The sequence below is a fragment of the Hypomesus transpacificus genome, chromosome 9 (genome assembly GCF_021917145.1).
Source record: "Hypomesus transpacificus isolate Combined female chromosome 9, fHypTra1, whole genome shotgun sequence".
Lineage (NCBI taxonomy): Eukaryota > Metazoa > Chordata > Actinopteri > Osmeriformes > Osmeridae > Hypomesus > Hypomesus transpacificus.
This window is the reverse complement of record NC_061068.1, coordinates 2820424-2837850: the sequence shown is the minus strand read 5'-3', so window position 1 is coordinate 2837850 and position 17427 is coordinate 2820424. Positions and strand designations below refer to the sequence as shown.

Here is a 17427-nt window from a genome sequence, read left to right as displayed (position 1 = left end):
GGCAGACATTGGTTCATCTAAGGAGGTAGAAAAAGACCAAACAATTACCATGGAGATCTCAACAACATGAATGCTTTTCACAAGCATGTAAATTGCGGGCTGAAATTGTGTGTGTTTCAGAGTTTGTGTGTAGGAGTGCGTGCGTGTGGGAGTGTAATGTTGTATCCTTAGATTACACCAGAGGCGTAGCCACAGGTAGGAACATGCCTACCAAATTTGTTGTAAGGCCTACCCAAACACTAAAATATAACTGAAAAATCATGCACCGGATGCACATCGCAAAGTAAATAAGTAAAAAAATGGAAAAGATGCCTATCCATATTTTTCTGGGCCTACCCAAAAAGATTATTCTGGCTATGCCCCTGGATTACACACAGACCTTGTTTGGTCAAATCTATTGCCAGGTTCCAAGTCTGACAGACCAGAGTGTTTGGGGTCAGTAGGTCTCTTCAGGAGATTAGTTTATCCCTGTTTTAATCGTGGAGATGTGAAACCTCTCTTCCTATGGAGCCTGTGCACCACTAGAAAGAGGGAAAGCATTGTGGAGTGCTTTCGTCACACATAAAAAAAATCGGACATGAAGTATGTAACATGGCCAGTGTTGTGGCAATGCTGCTACACCCTGGAGAGATACACAGAGTAGGGCTGGATATGGTGCAGGTGTGCAGATAGACGTGTGAAAAGGCTGCTGTAACGCACTGTAAATACCTCAGGTCCCGGGAAGTGCACATGGACCAAATCAAGTACTTTATGATTACAATTGTATTTACATTTTCTGTAAAGTACTGACTAAACTGCAGCTGTGTCGACACATCAGTTGTGTCAACCTGCTCATAAACCACACCCACCATGACACCTCTTTCCCAGGCCACACCTTTTCTTAACAACGTCATCATCACCCTGAGATGGGCATGTGCTGCCTCTCCCCTCCCTCTGTGACCTCACAGCTCCACACAGCCAATCAGTGGGCCTCTGGGATTGGTGGTAATCCCTAGGGCTGAGCAGGGCTTGCCTGCTTCCCAAAGAGCCAGTGAGATGAGTTTATCTCCAGATCCCTCACCGGATCCCTGGGCAGGGACAGCCAGTCAGGGATGACTGGCAAAGCTGGTGATTTTACACCAAGAGTCACTGGGGTTACAGCAGGATAGTCCCTTTACCACTGTTTAAGACAGTTTTGATATGGAGACTTATGGTGTGGCACTGTGTGTGTGAATGTGTGTATGTGTGTGCATGTGTGTACACGTTTTCTGTGTCTGTGTGTGTGTGTGTGCATGGGCAGAACATCAAAGCCACAGTTAGCCAGCTCACCCACTGGCTAATTATAGCCCACTGGTCGTGACCCAGTTTCCAGGGAGGGAGATGCTAACCCTTTCTGCTACATCTTTTGACGACTCACCTGTGCATGCTACAAAGAATCCAGACATGACGCACGGTAGCAAAGGCCACAAGATGGTAAACCACCAGTAACATGGATATAATGCATGATAGTAGCCTACACACATACAGATGCAGTCCCGTAAAGACACACAGAGAGACGCACAGACGACAGAGGATGTAATCCCTGCTTACCGCCGGCAAAAACGGAGAAGCAGAAGTCTCTCTGTGATCTTCTGCTCATGCCTGAGGGACATCAGTTGTGACAAGGCTTCCATCCAGCCTTCTTTCAGAAGATCTTTTTCTCTCTTCAATCTTCAGGTTCTGCTTGGGGACCCCTGTGCTGACAAGGCAGGCACCCCTGCCCAACCCCCCCTGAATCAATCAATCCTTCCTTCCTGGGGAGTTCAGTATTGACGAGGCATCCTTTGATTTAGGCCCTGGCCGGCCAGAGAAAGAAATCAGTCAGAATATAGGATCAAAGCAACATAATGAGTCATCACTTCACCCCTGGCCTTTCATTATGCTGATGTGGATCTGAATGTTAATCAATGCAAATATGGCCCTCATATGTCATCAATCTACAGGGTAACAGGTGGTATCACGTTCTCACAGCCAGAAACGCAATACAACCTTCTAACTGTCTAAAATATTACTAATGCTCTTAATAGTTTAATACAAAACTTACGAAATGACTGAAATTGAATATTTTCAGCACAAATCCATGTAGCCTGTGTGCTGAATGTGTCATGAGGGCGTGGGTCCTTATACCGTCTTTGTACAATTGTTCCAACGTTAAGTATGACGCTGCCTAGAGAGAAAGCGCTGCATTGAGCGTCTGCCTTCTTTACGTGTCTGCTAGTTGAACATCGGCTATACTTTTCAGAAAGGCGCTGATGTCATCACTGTTTCTCCTTAGAATTTAGCTAGCCACTCCACATTCTGAGAGTTAAAAAACCCCGTTAATGATTAGCTAATAGTTTAAGTTAACCAAGAATAAATATATATATCATTTAAGTTATGTTTGCTAACGACCTGGAACTGACGAAGCGCTTCCTAGCTTGCGCACGCACTTACCGACCTGAGACGCTATATGGACAGGAAATGCCCTTAATCAATAAATTAAGTGTTCAAAAAATAAGTACATTCTACACAGCACAAAAGGAAAGCAGAATACACATTTCTGTGGTCTGTAAGATACTCACTGATGCACTCCGAATCGCCCCCCACCCACCCCATCCTTCCTCCGTCCTCCCTGTGGTTGTGTGAAATGTAGAAAATGCCAGAAACAGATTCATAGGTTTTTCCAGTACAAAGAGTCCAATCTTCCTTCCTCCCTTCAACTCCTTGTTCCCTGGAGAAACATAAACAGAATTCTTTTATTTTTACCCACACCAGCACATCAACACAAGGCGTTAGCCTGAGTGGAGTGGCCAGCATCCAACCATTGTGTCAACAAACAAATCCAGTTGATTTACCCTCCTCTCTTCAGTTCACCAGAATGAAGTGAACTTCTTGCCCAGGGCAGACACGGCTGTGGAGACACAGCAGAGAAACAACATCACAACTTATAACCCGTCAAACATCAAACAAGATTGCTGGTTCAACAGAAGCTGTGTCAATAAAATACAACTCTGTACTAAGACTCTGTATGTTCCACATTATTTGATAGCAAGTCTACTGCATGTTAGAAAAATAACCAATCATGGTATACTGGCAACTTTTTAAGGCAATGTGGCCAAAAAATATGTTTTTACAATTAACTTCAATCTGTACGACCTCCCCCTATTTCCCCTCCCCCCTCACCGTCTCCCAGTTTGCCCGCCTGTTCGGCAGCGCCTCCTTGCAGGATCTTGCCCAGAACGCTATCCCCCTCAGCGGGGGGGGGGTCCTGGTGGGGCGGCGCTGCCGATGCCGGCTGGCCTGCTGCCGATGCCCACAGGAGCTTTGGAGCCTGCAGGGACACAGTCATCACCAGGGAGACAGTCATCACCAGAGACACAGTCATTACCAGGGAGACAGTCATTACCAGGGAGACAGTCATCACCAGGGACACAGTCATCACCAGGGAGACAGTCATCACCAGGGACACAGTCATTACCAGGGAGACAGTCATCACCAGGGAGACAGTCATCACCAGGGACACAGTCATCACCAGGGAGACAGTCATCACCAGGGACACAGTCATTACCAGGGAGACAGTCATCACCAGGGAGACAGTCATCACCAGAGACACAGTCATTACCAGGGAGACAGTCATTACCAGGGAGACAGTCATCACCAGGGACACAGTCATCACCAGGGAGACAGTCATCACCAGGGACACAGTCATCACCAGGGCGACAGAGTTATGTGTGTGTGATAGAGAGAGGGGGGGGGAGTCTCACCTATGCCAGTCAGGGGGGGGGTGGCAGCCTTGGCGGGCTGTGCTGCTGCAGCTGGCTTCACCGCCCCCAGGCCTGATGCAGGAGCCACCTCCATTTTGGCCTGTTGTTATGAAACGAGAGGGACACCAACTTAGAAATGTTTTCTCTAAAATATGGCATTACTCTTTACATGGACTACATTTCTCGGCTATGGACTTTTATTCTCCAGTGTTCTGTCTGTACTCACGGCCGTTGTTGCAGGTTGAGCTGCAGCAGGTCCTGGGGCCCCTGGCTGTCTGCCCTGGGCCGGACCCTGGCCAGACTTGGCTTGCTGCTGCTGGGCTGGCCCCACGCCTGCTCCCGGGCCAGGGGAGCCTGCGGCGGGCTGGGCCCCTCCAGGTGGGGCGACGCTCTGGGCAGGTTGGCTGTGAGTCTGTTGCTGGGTCCTTGACTGGCCTGGTCCCTGCACTGCGTTCTGGCTCAGAGGACCTCCCTCCTGCTGCAGGGCCCCTGGCTGCCTGCCAGACTGCTGGGGCTGGCCCCCGGGGCGAGGCTGCCCGGCAGGACCCTGACCCTGGACTTGACCCTGACCCTGACCCTGACCCTGACCCTGACCCTGACCCTGACCCTGACCCTGACCCTGACCCTGGCCCTGACCCTGACCCTGACCCTGACCCTGACCCTGACCCTGACCCTGGCCCTGACCCTGACCCTGACCCTGGACTTGGCTATGGCCCTGACCCTGGGTTTGCTGCTGCTTTGGTCCTGCAGCAGGATCTTGTCTCCTGGAGGAGGAACCTGGCTGCCTCTGGCCCCGACTACTGGAGCCGTGGTGTTGTCCAGATGCCGGGTCCCTGGAGAATTCCCCAGAGTCCCGGTGGCTACCCTGGGAGGAGCGAGCCTCCGAGGCCCCCCTCCTGGGGGCGGAGGACGAGCCGCGTTCCTCCGAGCGGCCGGAGGGGTCTTTGGGATGCGACCTGGAGGAGCGCAAGGGCCGGGGTTCTTCAGAAGAGTGGCGAGAGGAGTGTCTCCCTGAGCCGGCGCTGCCGTGGTGCCGGTGGTCCCGGGAGGAGGGCTGGCGGGGCTGGCCGTACTCGTCCTGGGGCCACGGCTCCTCTTCCGGGGGCTCGTCGTAGTCGTGGTAGGTGTGCTTCACGTTGCCCCGCCGACCCGTGGAGGTGTGGCCGCCAGCGCCGTGGTGCCTGGAGCGAGCCTCTCTCGGCTTCTCGAACCAGTCTGTCTCCTCCTGGCCCAGGTGATAAGCTTGTCGGAGAGAGAGTGGTTATCAACAACTTCCTTCTGTTTCTGTCATGTGACATGTGGAGACATGCAGACTCAAGCCATGCAGAGCACTGGAAATAATGTCCATTAAGATCCCAAAAACGTGAAAAGAAAAGTATTTCACAACAAACAGCAAAAAAAATAAAGAACGGAAGTTTTGTTTTGTAAAATCAAAAAACATCACCAGGTCACACATAGAAAATTACAATAAATACAGCATGCAAAAAAATAAAAATAAACAACACATAGGCAATTGTGGTTTTCATGCATTGGGCACAACATTCCCAGTCTCGTTCACCAGACAGGACTAAAAGTGTCACATGACACTCTCAAGACTTCAACACAAGACATGCAGTTTGTGACAAGCAGAGGACGAGAATGACGACCAACATCCAGCAGTCAGGCAGCAGTCTGCTTTCAGCACCAGTTACCTTCGCTGTCTGAAACAGCGCAGTGCATGTCGTCGACCAGGTAAGGGTCGTCTGGCTTGTAGACATGACTCCTAGGCAGGTCCTTCATGTGATGATCCTGGACATCCGGCAGCGAGTGGCTTGAGCCATACTGGTTCCTCACATCGTTGGGGTCAGGGACCCCGGACCCTCGTCCAATCCCCACAGGCTTCCCCACCGGGCTGAGCGGGCTCTCCTCCTCCGAGTTTTGGGTCCTGATGGCCGGACGGCCCCCGCGGGCGTGACTCCCTCTCTGGGACCGCTCCATGGCATCCCTCTCATACGACTTGCTCCTGTAGCCTGGGGCGTCCCGGGATGAGATCTTGTCCATGCCGTACCCTGTTGACCTGGATCTGCCTGAGCCGTACGTCCTCTCCTCCTCCTCCAGAGCTTCCCTGCTGGAGCCGTAGTACTTCTGCTGGTCGTACACGTTCTTCTTCATGCCGTACGTGATGTCGTCCTGCATCTTCTTGGAGCGAGACACCACGGTGCAGCTTCCCCCGGTGGAGGTGGTCATGGTGTAGGACGCCAGGTCGGACTCCACGTCTCGGGCCTCCTCGATGGGGGAGAACTTGGAGATCTTCTGCTCCATACCCTGCTTGCGGTGCTTGCTGCGCTTGGACGAAGAGACCACAGCGGGAGCCAGGTTTTTTGACGGGTGCTTCTGGGTCCCGGAGCCGGTGCGCGTTCCCGGGTGTTTGTTGTAGTCGTCGTAGTAATAAGATGACCCACCGCTCACGGTGGCACTGGTTCGGCTGTCCACCGGCCCCTGCTGGTGATAGCCTGTGATGCCTGTGGGCCTCCCGTAGGCATCCACGGTCTCCTCCCCGTAAACTCCCCCGCGGGCGGGACCGTTCTCGCTCGCATAGCGTCCCGCTGGATGGCCCAGGGCGTCCGTGGGCTGCCCTCCGCTGTCCTTGGTCAGCTCGCTGATGTCATCAATCATGACGTAGTTCCTGGGGATGTTCTGCTCCAGGTTGGAGGTGTACAGAGCATCCGCGGCGTAGGCAGAGGTGGGGCTGTCCACCGAGTGGGTCAACCCCACCTCAGGGGGCCGATACTGGGTGTAGGCGTTGGGCACGGAGGTGGAGGAGTAGATGGAACCGTAGCCTGCGTCTGGAGCCGACGTCGCTATGGATACCGAGGGATTGCTGATGACCTCGTAGTTGGTGGGCAGCTTTTGCTCCAGATCAGCCAGGGACGTCTGCCTGGGCCTCTGGTGAACGCTGAGGATCTCTGCCTGGGGCTGAAAGGCCAGGCCTGGGCCAGGCTGGTAGGAGCTGTGGCCTGGGTAGGGCAGAGTTTGGCCTGGCAGGGGAGGAACAGGGTGTCCGTGCTGCTGCAGGCCCAGGTCTGTCTGGTAGGACGACTGGCCGTAGCCATGGGGGAAGCCTCCCTGGGTGGGGTAACCCGGGGGGTGGGGCTGGAAGGTGCCGGGCTGGGGCTGGGAGGCTGTGGGGTACTGAGGGGGCTGGAAGCCTATCTGCTGGTAGGCCGCTGTTGGCTGGGGGGTGGGCGTGGGCTGACTTTGGGGGTAGGGATAGGACATGTAGGAGGAGGTGGAGGGATACTGGGAGGTGCTGAGGTCGTTGGTGAACTGGCTGAGTGGCGCAGTGCTTGGCCTGGTCAGGTGACCGTTCCCGTCGAACGTCCCCGAGGCGGCCACCATCCTCAGGTTGTTGAGCTCGGTGTCCGACATGTAGTCCCTGGGGTCCCCCATGCAGCGCAGGTACGCCAGCTCTCTCCTCTCTCTCTCCTTCACCAGTGTCTCCTTCCTCTGGGTGATGCCCAGCTCCAGGTAGCGCAGCTTGGCGTCGATCTCCTTCTCCTCCTCCTCCAGCTCGGCCTGCTGCTTGCGCAGCTTGGTGGACTCCTGCTCCACGGCTTTCAGCTCGCTGAGAAGCCCCGCCTTGGTGACGCCCTGGGTGGGGCGAGGCATCACTCTCTGCGGCATCCCTGGGGAGCCGTACAAGTGCGACATGGCCGGGGTGACAATGGGGAGGGGGATCTCTTCTGGAGGGGGGCTGGGCAGGGTCCTCTTCACCTTCCTCATCAGATAGTTCTGCTGCTGCTGCAGGGAGGCCATCTGGAGGGAGAGGAGGCAGACACACCAGGACGTTATGTTAATCAGACTAATTGCACCGAGTGGAATAATACTCTGTGGTTGTAGTTCCCCTTTTCTACTTATCTCTTAAATTGTGTGAATAGGCTGCATAAGGCTGTCTATTTCAGAAAGCTCAATGTTAATGTGAAGATGAAGTTTTGCAATCTTGTGTTGTTTGACAGTCCTGTTCAGATGTTATTTAAATGTTATGGAAAAATGAGCTGAATAATAATTTAAAAAAAATAAGTGTTCTAAAAATATACTCAACGTGAAAATGTAACAATTCCTGTGGGATTCTATTTACATGAGAGAGAGAGAGAGAGAGAGAGAGAGAGAGAGAGAGAGAGAGAATGGTGCAGAGGCAATTATCTTTGCTTCAAGACTACAGCATTTTTGTTGCAATCTTATTCCAAGCGTTACAGAATAAAAAATACAAAACAAGTCTAAAAAACACCCCTCACCTTATAGCATGCACTATAGAAAATATAACAAATTGACCACAAAATGGAACACAATTAGAACCCTCTTACTTACAATTTAGGAGTTGTGTAGACCCATAGTGAATGTAATGTGTATCCATGACAGAGCCATATTCTCAGTAAAGATGTAGGGGCAGCGCCAATGAAGCCAAACATCTCTGAAATCCTCTTGTGATTTCTATGTGTCTGTTCCCAGGTCTGCCTTTGCACCGAGTGCAGAGGAATCACACTACACTTTGACCAGCTGCTAACAAGCCAGAAGACAGCAGGACCGTGCCAGGATGAAGACAGCAGGACTGTACCAGGGTGCCTCCACACTGCTTGTTCCCCCTGGCTTCTCTGAGGGCATTGCCAGATTTAGAAAGGCAAAGAATAGTATGGCAGGGAGGAGAGAGAGATAGAGAGATAGAGATGTAGAGAAAATGGGATGAAATGAGGAAAGGCCGAGGGAGAGAGTATGGAGTGGAAGGGAAGTGAGAAATATAGATGTAAAGAATGAGTGAATGAGAAAATGGGATCTAAGGGGGGAGAAGGGTGATCCCATTAGGGAGAGCAAGGGTAGATAGCAGAAGAGCAGAAAGAAAAGTGAGAGAGAGAGAGAGAGAGAGAGAGAGAGAGAGAGAGAGAGAGAGAGAGAGAGAGGGAAAAGCTGAGAGGAAAAGCAAGCAGGCTATTGAAATAGAAGAGGAGAGAGAGGAAGCTTTCCTGGTGCCTGGCATTGCCATCTGCTCTCCTGAGAACATTCTGTCACATATTTTGATGCCAAGCCCTGTGTGGTGCATCTGTGTTTGCACTCAAGACTCTCTCTCTTCACAACTGAACATCCTGCTCTCTCTGTTCTCTGGGACACCCTCCCATCAAATATGCATACATACTTACATAATTGTTGAGTGTGTTAACACACTGGAGAAAAATATATAAGATCATCATGTATTGTTAAAACCAAGAGTTATCAATGAATCTGACATATCCTCTTAGCCCTATTTTTGGGGGTGAGGGGGGCGATGGGGGATTGTTTTAGACTGCTACACATTCCATATACCGTTGGAAAGCTACAATTCTTGTGATTCTATTGATATAAACAATTTCAAGATCAAGTAGCAAACAGCAGGTACAATCAACGTCTTTGTCATTCCCAACAAAAATGGTCTGGTTACATTCCCAAAGGTCCAAACTATTTAACCAAGTATTTTGCCCAAAACTATGTATTACATCCATAAACAGCCATGAACTCATTGCATCAATGTAAGTTTGCCGACGGATGCAACGGTCACTCACTTACACTCGATAATAACCTTGTTATGGCTCCATTCTGAATTTTCCAAAGGTGTCAAAATGGCCACTGCACTCTGACCTTTCTATTGACACAATAGGAGCTTCCATGTCCTTTCCACAGCCTTCTAAAGCCAACCAGATGGATCCCAAAATATGTGTGTTCACCCCCATCAGCTTTGTTTGGGTTCAAAAATGACACTTCAAGTGTTTCACAAATGAACTCTGTGACCATATAGCCAATGAAATTCTGAAGGAGGCAATATACAGGTTTAGGGGTAGCGTTGGAACTTTTCAACTTAAAAGTCCTTGTGCAAAATGGCTCACAGAAGCAGGCCTTTTTCTGCGTTAACCAGATAAAGCACTCTAATGTGTTCATGCTTCAGTTGCTTTGTGTCAGCACACTAATGGGGGATTTGGATATGGGATATGAGAGCTAAAACTACTACCTTTCATTAGAGACAACAATCATGAAAAGTAATATCTTTTTTATCCTAAGTGTTTTCTAAGTATTTGACCATGGTTTACCAAGAGTACTTTTGGAGTCCCCAAAGGGCACGTATAGAAAACACCTGAATGTACCCTCAGAAAAACGTGTGTAAACCATTTATTGTGGTATTATATTCAACTTTTGACTGGACTAGTTAAGGCTTCATGCTGTGGTACCCATTGTGTCTTCCAGCTAATACCTCCCACCTAAAGGTATCTGCAGGCCTTTGTATGAAAAACTAGATTTAGGTGGAAATAAAAACGTTCTATTTCATTGTGTTCAAGCTTGTAGTACTCAAAACTAGTAGCACTTAGAGGGATTCTGACAACAGGGAAATAACATTCAGAGTGTCACCTTTCAAAAGAGACCACAACCATGCATGTCTTTGACAGGATTGTTGAGAGGATAAAAAAAGATAAGTACATAAAAATGATGCTAGATGACATACCTGAGTGTTGGAGAGCGCCTGCTGATGGTATGGGGAAAACCTGTTCTTTGCAGAGTCCTCCGAGGTGGGGCTGAGGGGCTTGGGGTCTGACATGGAGCGCTGGACACTCTTGATGGGCCTGGGGAGGGTCTGGTGGCGCTGGGGCGACTCAGCAGTGAAGGCCTTCTGCTGGGGCGTGACGTGGGCCTTGTTGAGCTTCTCCTGGGAGGCGAACGTGGTCTCCAGCATGCGGTGCGGAGACAGTGGGGAGACGGGGGAGTACAGCACCTGCGGAGACTTGGGAGGCTGGCGGGACGGAGACTCATTCTGCTGGTAACCGATGTCCAGGGGGTCTGGCTTCCGTCTCTCGAACTTGGCAACCCCCTGGAAACGCGTGGAGGCCGGATCAGTTGGGGAAGCGCCCACCATTTGTAGACTGGTGGAGTATGGGCTGATGGTGGTGGGCACGCTCAGCTGAGGGGCCACAACGCCCTGAGACTGGGCCTCTGGGTCGGTCTGGCAGGCCAGGCTCTCTCCTCTCTGGGTCCTCTCTGGAGCTGAGATGTAGTGGAGCAGCTCCACCTTGTTGCTCTCAGCCATGGTGATGTGGATTGCAGGGGAGACCCGGCCTAGCTGGTCTGGTTCAGTCTGGCAAGAGGAGTCATTGGTGGTCTGAATGGCAATGCTAGAGGAGGACACTTTGGAGGAACCATCCGGTTTGTTCTCTGCGCTGGAGTCAGAGTGCTTGGCAGGGCGGGAACGCCGGCGTCTCACTGGCTGCTCCCACTCTGCCTGGTCCTCGTCGTCTGTCTGGACACTGCAGTCTGCTATGCGTCTGGTCCGCCTACGCCGGCTCATGTACCTGTCCTCGCCGTCCTCATCGTCTGTTTGAACACAACTGTCTGTAATCCTCCTCACTGGCTCCTCCTCTGAGCCATCTCTCAGCCGAGGCATTGAGTTCTGCTTCTTCATGACCCTGGATTCTGACTGATCATCGCTCCTTAAGGACATCTCAGAGGCGGAGCTGGAAATGGGCCTCGCGGCCACCACAGCCTGGACCACCTGGCCGTCCTGCCAGAACTGGACACTCTGACCGTCTTGCTGGATCACTCGCCCGCTCTGGTCACAGATGATGAAACCTTGCGGAGTCGCTCCCCCTCCGACCACCATCCCCTGTATGGCTCCTTGGGTAGTTGTTGCTGTTGCTGCAGCTGCAGCGGCTGCAGAAGCTGCAGCCGCCTCTGCTGCAGCGGCCACTGCTGCAGCCTCCACCACTGCAGTCTTCTGTCTCTTCTGCTCCTCCAGCTGTTGCTGCAGCTGGTGCTGCAGGGACTGGATCTGGTCGAGCTGCATCCTCTGCTGAGCCAGCTGTTCTCTCTGCATGACAAGCTGTGTTTCCCTCTCTGCCTGCTGCTGCTGGAGGACTTGCTGCTTGATGGTCTGGAGCTCCTGGATCTCACGCTGCACGATCAGCTGTTCTTTCTCCCTGTGCCGCTGCAGCTCCATGCGGTCTCTCTCCAGCTCCTCATGCAGGCGCAGCTGGCGGAGCTTTTCCAGCTCCACGCGCTCTCGCTCCAGCTGCAGCATCTGCTCCTGCTGCTGTCGCAAACGCTCCTCTTCCTTCTCCTTCTCCAGGTCGACAGGAGCAGCATTGGTTGTACTGGCTGCCGTTAGAGGAGCACCTTGGGAAGTAGATTGGGGCTGGGACTGGGGCTGGGACTGGGGCTGGACCAGAGCTTGGGGCTGGGCTGGAGCTTGGGGCTGGGCTGGAGCTTGGGGTTGTGGTTGAATTATTGGTTGAGGCTGAGATTGAGTTTGAGTCAAGGATAGAGCTTGAGTTTGAACTGGTAGCTGTTGAGTTTGCTGTTGGGACTGTATCTGCGCTTGCATCTGGGACTGTATCTGCCCTTGCATCTGGGACTGTATCTGCGCTTGCATCTGCTGAGTCATTTGAGGTTGAATTTGAGATTGGGCCTGAGGGACTAATGGAGACTTATGTATCTCACTGTTTGCAGGAACTCCTGTGGATTGAATTGGCATTGCAGTAGTGCGGACACCAGCCACTGGTACATTTTGTGTGCCCAGTTGAGTAACGGGCTGCGCTGGCGGAAAGGTTGCAGAGGTGTGTGCCACTACGGTTGCTGAAGGCTTCCCTAGGTACACTGGAGCCTCCTGACTGGAGGTACAAGCGTTAGCGACACTGTCAGGCCCGAAGGCTACTGTGGGGAATTGGTTAGTGGAAGAAGGGTACCGGTAGGGTCCCTGTGTGGACAGAGGCATCCTTGGGGTCACTTGAGGCAACCTGGTGAGGCTGGCCAGTGGTACAGCAGTCACACCTGCAGGATAAGGCCGGTATATTCCCCTTGGCATGGGGTGCAGAACAGAGGAAGGCTGGGTGGTAATTGGCAAGGTAGAGGCTATAGGGGTGTTGATGGTTGAGTACATCATTCCATCAGCTCCTCTTATAGCGGTGGGGTATAAGGCCCGTATACTTGCTTGTCTGGCATTTATTAGATTGGTTAGGGCATGGTTGTGTGATGTGGGTCTTCCATCTGGGCCGTACAGTAGGCTGGCTCTTATTGATGCTAAGCTTTGCTGTAGATGTAGCCTTCCTGCAGGTCCTGCACCTCGTCCTGCACCAAACTGCATCATTTCAGGGCTGTTAGCATACCGGTTCCCAAACTGGTCCATGGAGTTGAGAGCTGCACACATCCTACTGATCTCTCTTGCAGTTGTGGCACTGTACTGGGCCAAGCTGGAGTCCTGTACGCCTGCAAGCTCACGTGGACCGTAGCCATACTCTGCATTGATGTTGGACATGGAGCCGTATCTCCTCAAGGGTAGCGGAGGGCCTGCCACATCACCTGTCTGGCGCAGGTCAGTGTAAGATCCATACTGTGCACCCATGCCAAGATACCCACCCTGATAGGCCTGATTTATGGTGCTCAGGTCCACGGCCAAGTCCTCTGGATCGGTCCTCTGATAGTACTGAAGCGCTGCATCTGTTAGTTTGTTGTCAGACAAGGAGGATTGAATCCTTTCTGGATGAGGTAAGGTGAACGATTTTCGTTCTTCTGGCATCCCTGGCATGCCTGCTACCTGGTAACCATCTGTTCCAGTTTGTCCAGCCTGTTGTTGCTGTTGCTGGCCGGTGTAATGCGGAGCAGGGGGAGGGCGGGACACTTGGGAAGGATCAGTGGTTGGGGTCTTGTCGGGTGTTGCTGTTGTGGACTTTGGAGCAAAGGACCCGGCACAGCTACCGCCAAAGGGAAGTTTGTACACAACGTCGCAACAAGCCACTTGGTTCTCAGGTTTGATTGGCCCGGTGAGATCCAAGACTTGGGGTGGAGGAGGAGGTTGAGGCTCCTCTCGTTTCACCAGATGAGAAACTGTGGCCCCTTGTGACGAGCTGCTTTCATCCAGCTGCACCATCATAACATGGGGCTTGCCTGTGGACAGGTTCATCACCGTGGGCTTGTTTTTTAACTCTAAAGCCACCCCTCCATAGATGTCATGTGTACTGGTGTTTTGAGTAGCTCCTGCAGCTGGTTGTGGAGGGAGGGGAGATATTCTAGGAATGGCACTGACACTTACTACAGGTTGGGTAGTGCCAGAGCTCGTCTGACTCACTATAAGGTCTTTCTTCAACAATAACGGCTGGACTTGGTTTGCCAGATTGTAACGAGCAAAGGATGACTGTTGGTGCTGCTGGAGCTGCTGCTCTAGGAGCTGCTGCTGCTGTAGAAGCTTCTGCTGTTGCAGCTGCAGCTGATGCTGCTGGATGCCAAGGTCCTCCAGACACGCATCGATTTTGGGAATGGACGGATCTGTGACAGGAGGTTTTGTCTGGGTCAAACACACAGCTGCTCCCACTCCTTGCCCAAGATCCATGCGGTTTTGGAGAGGATCCCCATAGACCACCGGCTGCTTGGGTTGGGATATGAACATCGAGGCTGCGACTGTGACACTTACTGTTGTCGGGGTTGACATGGCCACATGTGGCTGCTCTTGTGCATTCAGGTTCATGATGAGAGGCTGCACAGCTGTGTGTCTACTGGAGGTCTGCTCCGACCCGAAGGAGTACCTCCTTGTGTCAGTGGCCAGAGATGTTAGATCCATGCCCTGATCTGTCATGATGATTGGGGTAGGCTTCAATGGGGCTCTCAGGTCCACGACATTCCCGCTAGGGTGCATTTGGCTCTGTTCTACAACCCTTGATGTGCCAGGGACATTGGAGATCCTGCACAAAGAAATATTTTCCATAGACATGGAGCCACGACTGTATGTGGTTGTGGTGGTCACTGTGCTCATACCGACATTCACCCTCTCTGCTGTTTGGACCCTCTGCAAGGCATGTTGAGGTGATTGCTGTGATTTCTGCGGGGATGTCGGCGAGCTTGTTGTGGGGGTCTGGGCACAATATAAGGGCTGGCGGATCACCTGTGTTGGTGAGGACAGAGGAGATGTTGAGGAGTTTACAGTCAGGGGCTTCGCAGGAGAGGTGGTTTCAGACCCTAGGGTTATCCCCATCACCGGTGAATCTTGGGAGGACTGCTGCCGTGCCAGGCGTGGTGACACTGCCCTCTGAGGGACTCCGTGGGGTGTTATAGGGGAGGTCAGGCTACCAGCGCTGCCTTGGGAAGACAGCGCTTGGCCCCTCGCACTAGTGGGCCTGGGCGACTGGGCGTGAGTGGGGCTTTGTGTGGGGGAGGCTGAGGGGGAAACTGGTGGGCTGGGGCCTTTGAAGTAAGAGAAGACTTTGGATGTGAGGGAGGATGCTCCGGGGTCCTGGGGAACACCCTGAGCTGCCACGCTCCCAGCTGGCCGTGACTGCGCCTGGGACTGGCTTGTAGTTACATGGGTGGGGGAAGTTGTGGCTGCGCTATACACCCCATACGATGCTATTGTGGTAGAAGGGGGAATGACACCTCCTATTTTGGCAGTTTGGGTCCTCATCCTGTCTTGGGTTTCTTTTGATAGATGCTGAGTTACACGAATCCCGGGGATTCTTGAGTCACTTCCAGAGAATGAGACAGGAGCAGCTGTTTGAGTGGGGCTGGAACCAGGGGTTAAAACTGTTCCTGTTTCTAGGTGTTTCCCTGCCGGCTGTGTAGCCCCGGATGTCTGTCTTGGGTGTGTCTGCTGTTGCCTCTGCATCATCTCTGCTTTCCTCATCATTTCCTCGTAAACCTCCTCTGCACTTTTTAGTGTCTTGTCTGATGGGGAGGTGGCTGTGGGTCGTTCTGTGGGGGAGTAGATTGACGTGAAGGTTGGCAAGTTGTACTCACTCCCTGACTTGTAGAGCTTGGAACCCAACATTTCAAACCCTTCGGCCTCAGAATCCATGGAGGGGGAGTACTCAGAGCAGGACGACCTGTGCAGCTCCTCCATCTCGGCCGCCTGTCTCAGCTCCTCCGTGGGGGAGGCATCCTCGATGGGAGAGAGGTTGCTTGGGGGAGTCTTGGACCTCTCTCTGCGTCTCTGGGCCCTCAGCTCCTCCTTGTCTCGTTTGGTCTTCCTGGCAGTGCTGCGGATCCTCTGCTGCTCCATGTCTCTCATCTGCTCCTGCTCTCTCAGTAGCTCCTCCTCCTCCCTCAGCTCGTCCTCCTCCGACGAGTCCTCAATGGTTGGCAGGAGGGGGCCGTGGGAGCGGTGCCGGGCCTTCCTCTGCTGCTTGGCGTCCTCCAGCCTCTGCCGGCGGCTGGGGCTGCTGTCGCTGTCATCTTCCATGGATGACACAGATGTGGGAGAAGTTCCGGAGGTATAGCTGGGAGTGGTGGCGGGAAGGGTGGAGGAATATTCGCCCCTGGACCTTTCCTCTGGCGACCCAGTCAGACTCTCCATCTCCAGCTCTGGTTCTCTCAGATCGTGCTCAGTGCCGAGTTCCATTTCGCGGTTGTAGCTGTTGGTGTTGTTCAGCTCGATGGTCTTGAACCGCCGCAGGCCTCCCTGGGAAGCCATCATCCCGTCATCGTCCGCACCATCAGCCCCTTTGGTGTCCTCTTCAAAGCTACTGGAATGGTGAGTGAGACGTCGTTTCTCTTTTGCCAGTTCCCCGCTGTGCTTGTGTCCTTTTTTAGTTTTCTGGTGTGCATACCCTTCCACCCCTTCCACCCCTTCCAGCCCTTCCAGCTCGTCCTCGTCCGCACTCATTTCCATGATCTGTCTCCTCATGAACTCCTCGTCCGTCAGCTCCTTGTGTGACTTCTTCTGCCTGGGTGGGAGAGGCGAGAGGCCGCTCTCACTGCTGTCTTCCACATAGTCATGGCGGAGCTTGCAGCTGAGCTCGTCCGACGACTCGTCCCTGGCTGCCTCCTCGTCAGAGTTGTAATCCCGGCCATCTCCAATGGACAGTGAGTGAGGCCTCTCCTCCCTGTGCCGGTCTAAAGTGGTCTTGGATTCGAGGAGAGGACGCATGGAGCTCTCCAGCTTGGTGATCTCGGAGGGGCTGGAGGCTCCTTTCTCGTTCAGCTTCATCCCTTCTTCACGGATCTGTCCGGTGATCTCACCCTGGGAGCTGGAGATCCCATCGGAGGAGTAGCCGGTATCGCTCAGGCTCTGTGTGCTGGACTTGTTGGAGTCCTGAGGTAAGAGAGAGAAAGGGGGGGAGGGAAGAGAGAGAGAGGGCGAAGGAAGAGAGAGAGAGGGGGGAGAGAGAAAGGGGGAGGGAAGAGAGTGGGGTGAAGGAAGAGAGAAAGGGGAAGAGAGAGGGGTGAGGGAAGAGAGAGAGAGACGGAGGTCAGATACATTACTGCTGGCCTCTGTGTTCTGAGTTCATTCATGGCATCACTGCTCGCTTTCTATCCCATCACTTTTCCAAACTCTTTCACTTTTATCAGTTTTTTTTCACAGATGATAGGGCTTTAGAATTTAACTACTGAGATACATTCAGTCAGTATTCTTGCATTCAGTCATTGACAAATCACAAAGACAAGATATAATGTACACACAGATGACACAATGTGAATTTAAGACAAAGAATAAAGCAAACAAACAAACAAACAAACAACAACAGTTTAACAAACCAAAAAAACATTTTGGATACATGCTTGACTGATTTGTCTTTTCATTTGTCCTTGTCATACAAATAATGGTAGAGAATGAACATCATGCAAAAATTAATCTAAATTCTTAAATAATGATGTAAATGATGTCGTTGTGTGTTTCACTTTGATTCAACAGATC

General features: G+C 52.4%; 1 protein-coding gene across 1 annotated transcript in view; it reads right to left on the bottom strand.

Annotated features, from left to right (window-relative positions):
• Positions 1-2609: 2609 nt before the first annotated feature.
• Positions 2610-17427, bottom strand: part of bsnb (bassoon (presynaptic cytomatrix protein) b) — a 65298-nt gene continuing 50480 nt past the window's right edge. The window contains 11 exon segments of the mRNA XM_047026549.1: positions 2610-2728; positions 2853-2908; positions 3181-3271; positions 3273-3328; positions 3762-3861; positions 3988-4350; positions 4465-5003; positions 5453-7556; positions 10264-11949; positions 12016-12183; positions 12262-16824. Of these exon segments, the coding sequence (XP_046882505.1) occupies positions 2868-2908; positions 3181-3271; positions 3273-3328; positions 3762-3861; positions 3988-4350; positions 4465-5003; positions 5453-7556; positions 10264-11949; positions 12016-12183; positions 12262-16824 (9711 nt within the window). The 3' untranslated portion in view covers positions 2610-2728; positions 2853-2867.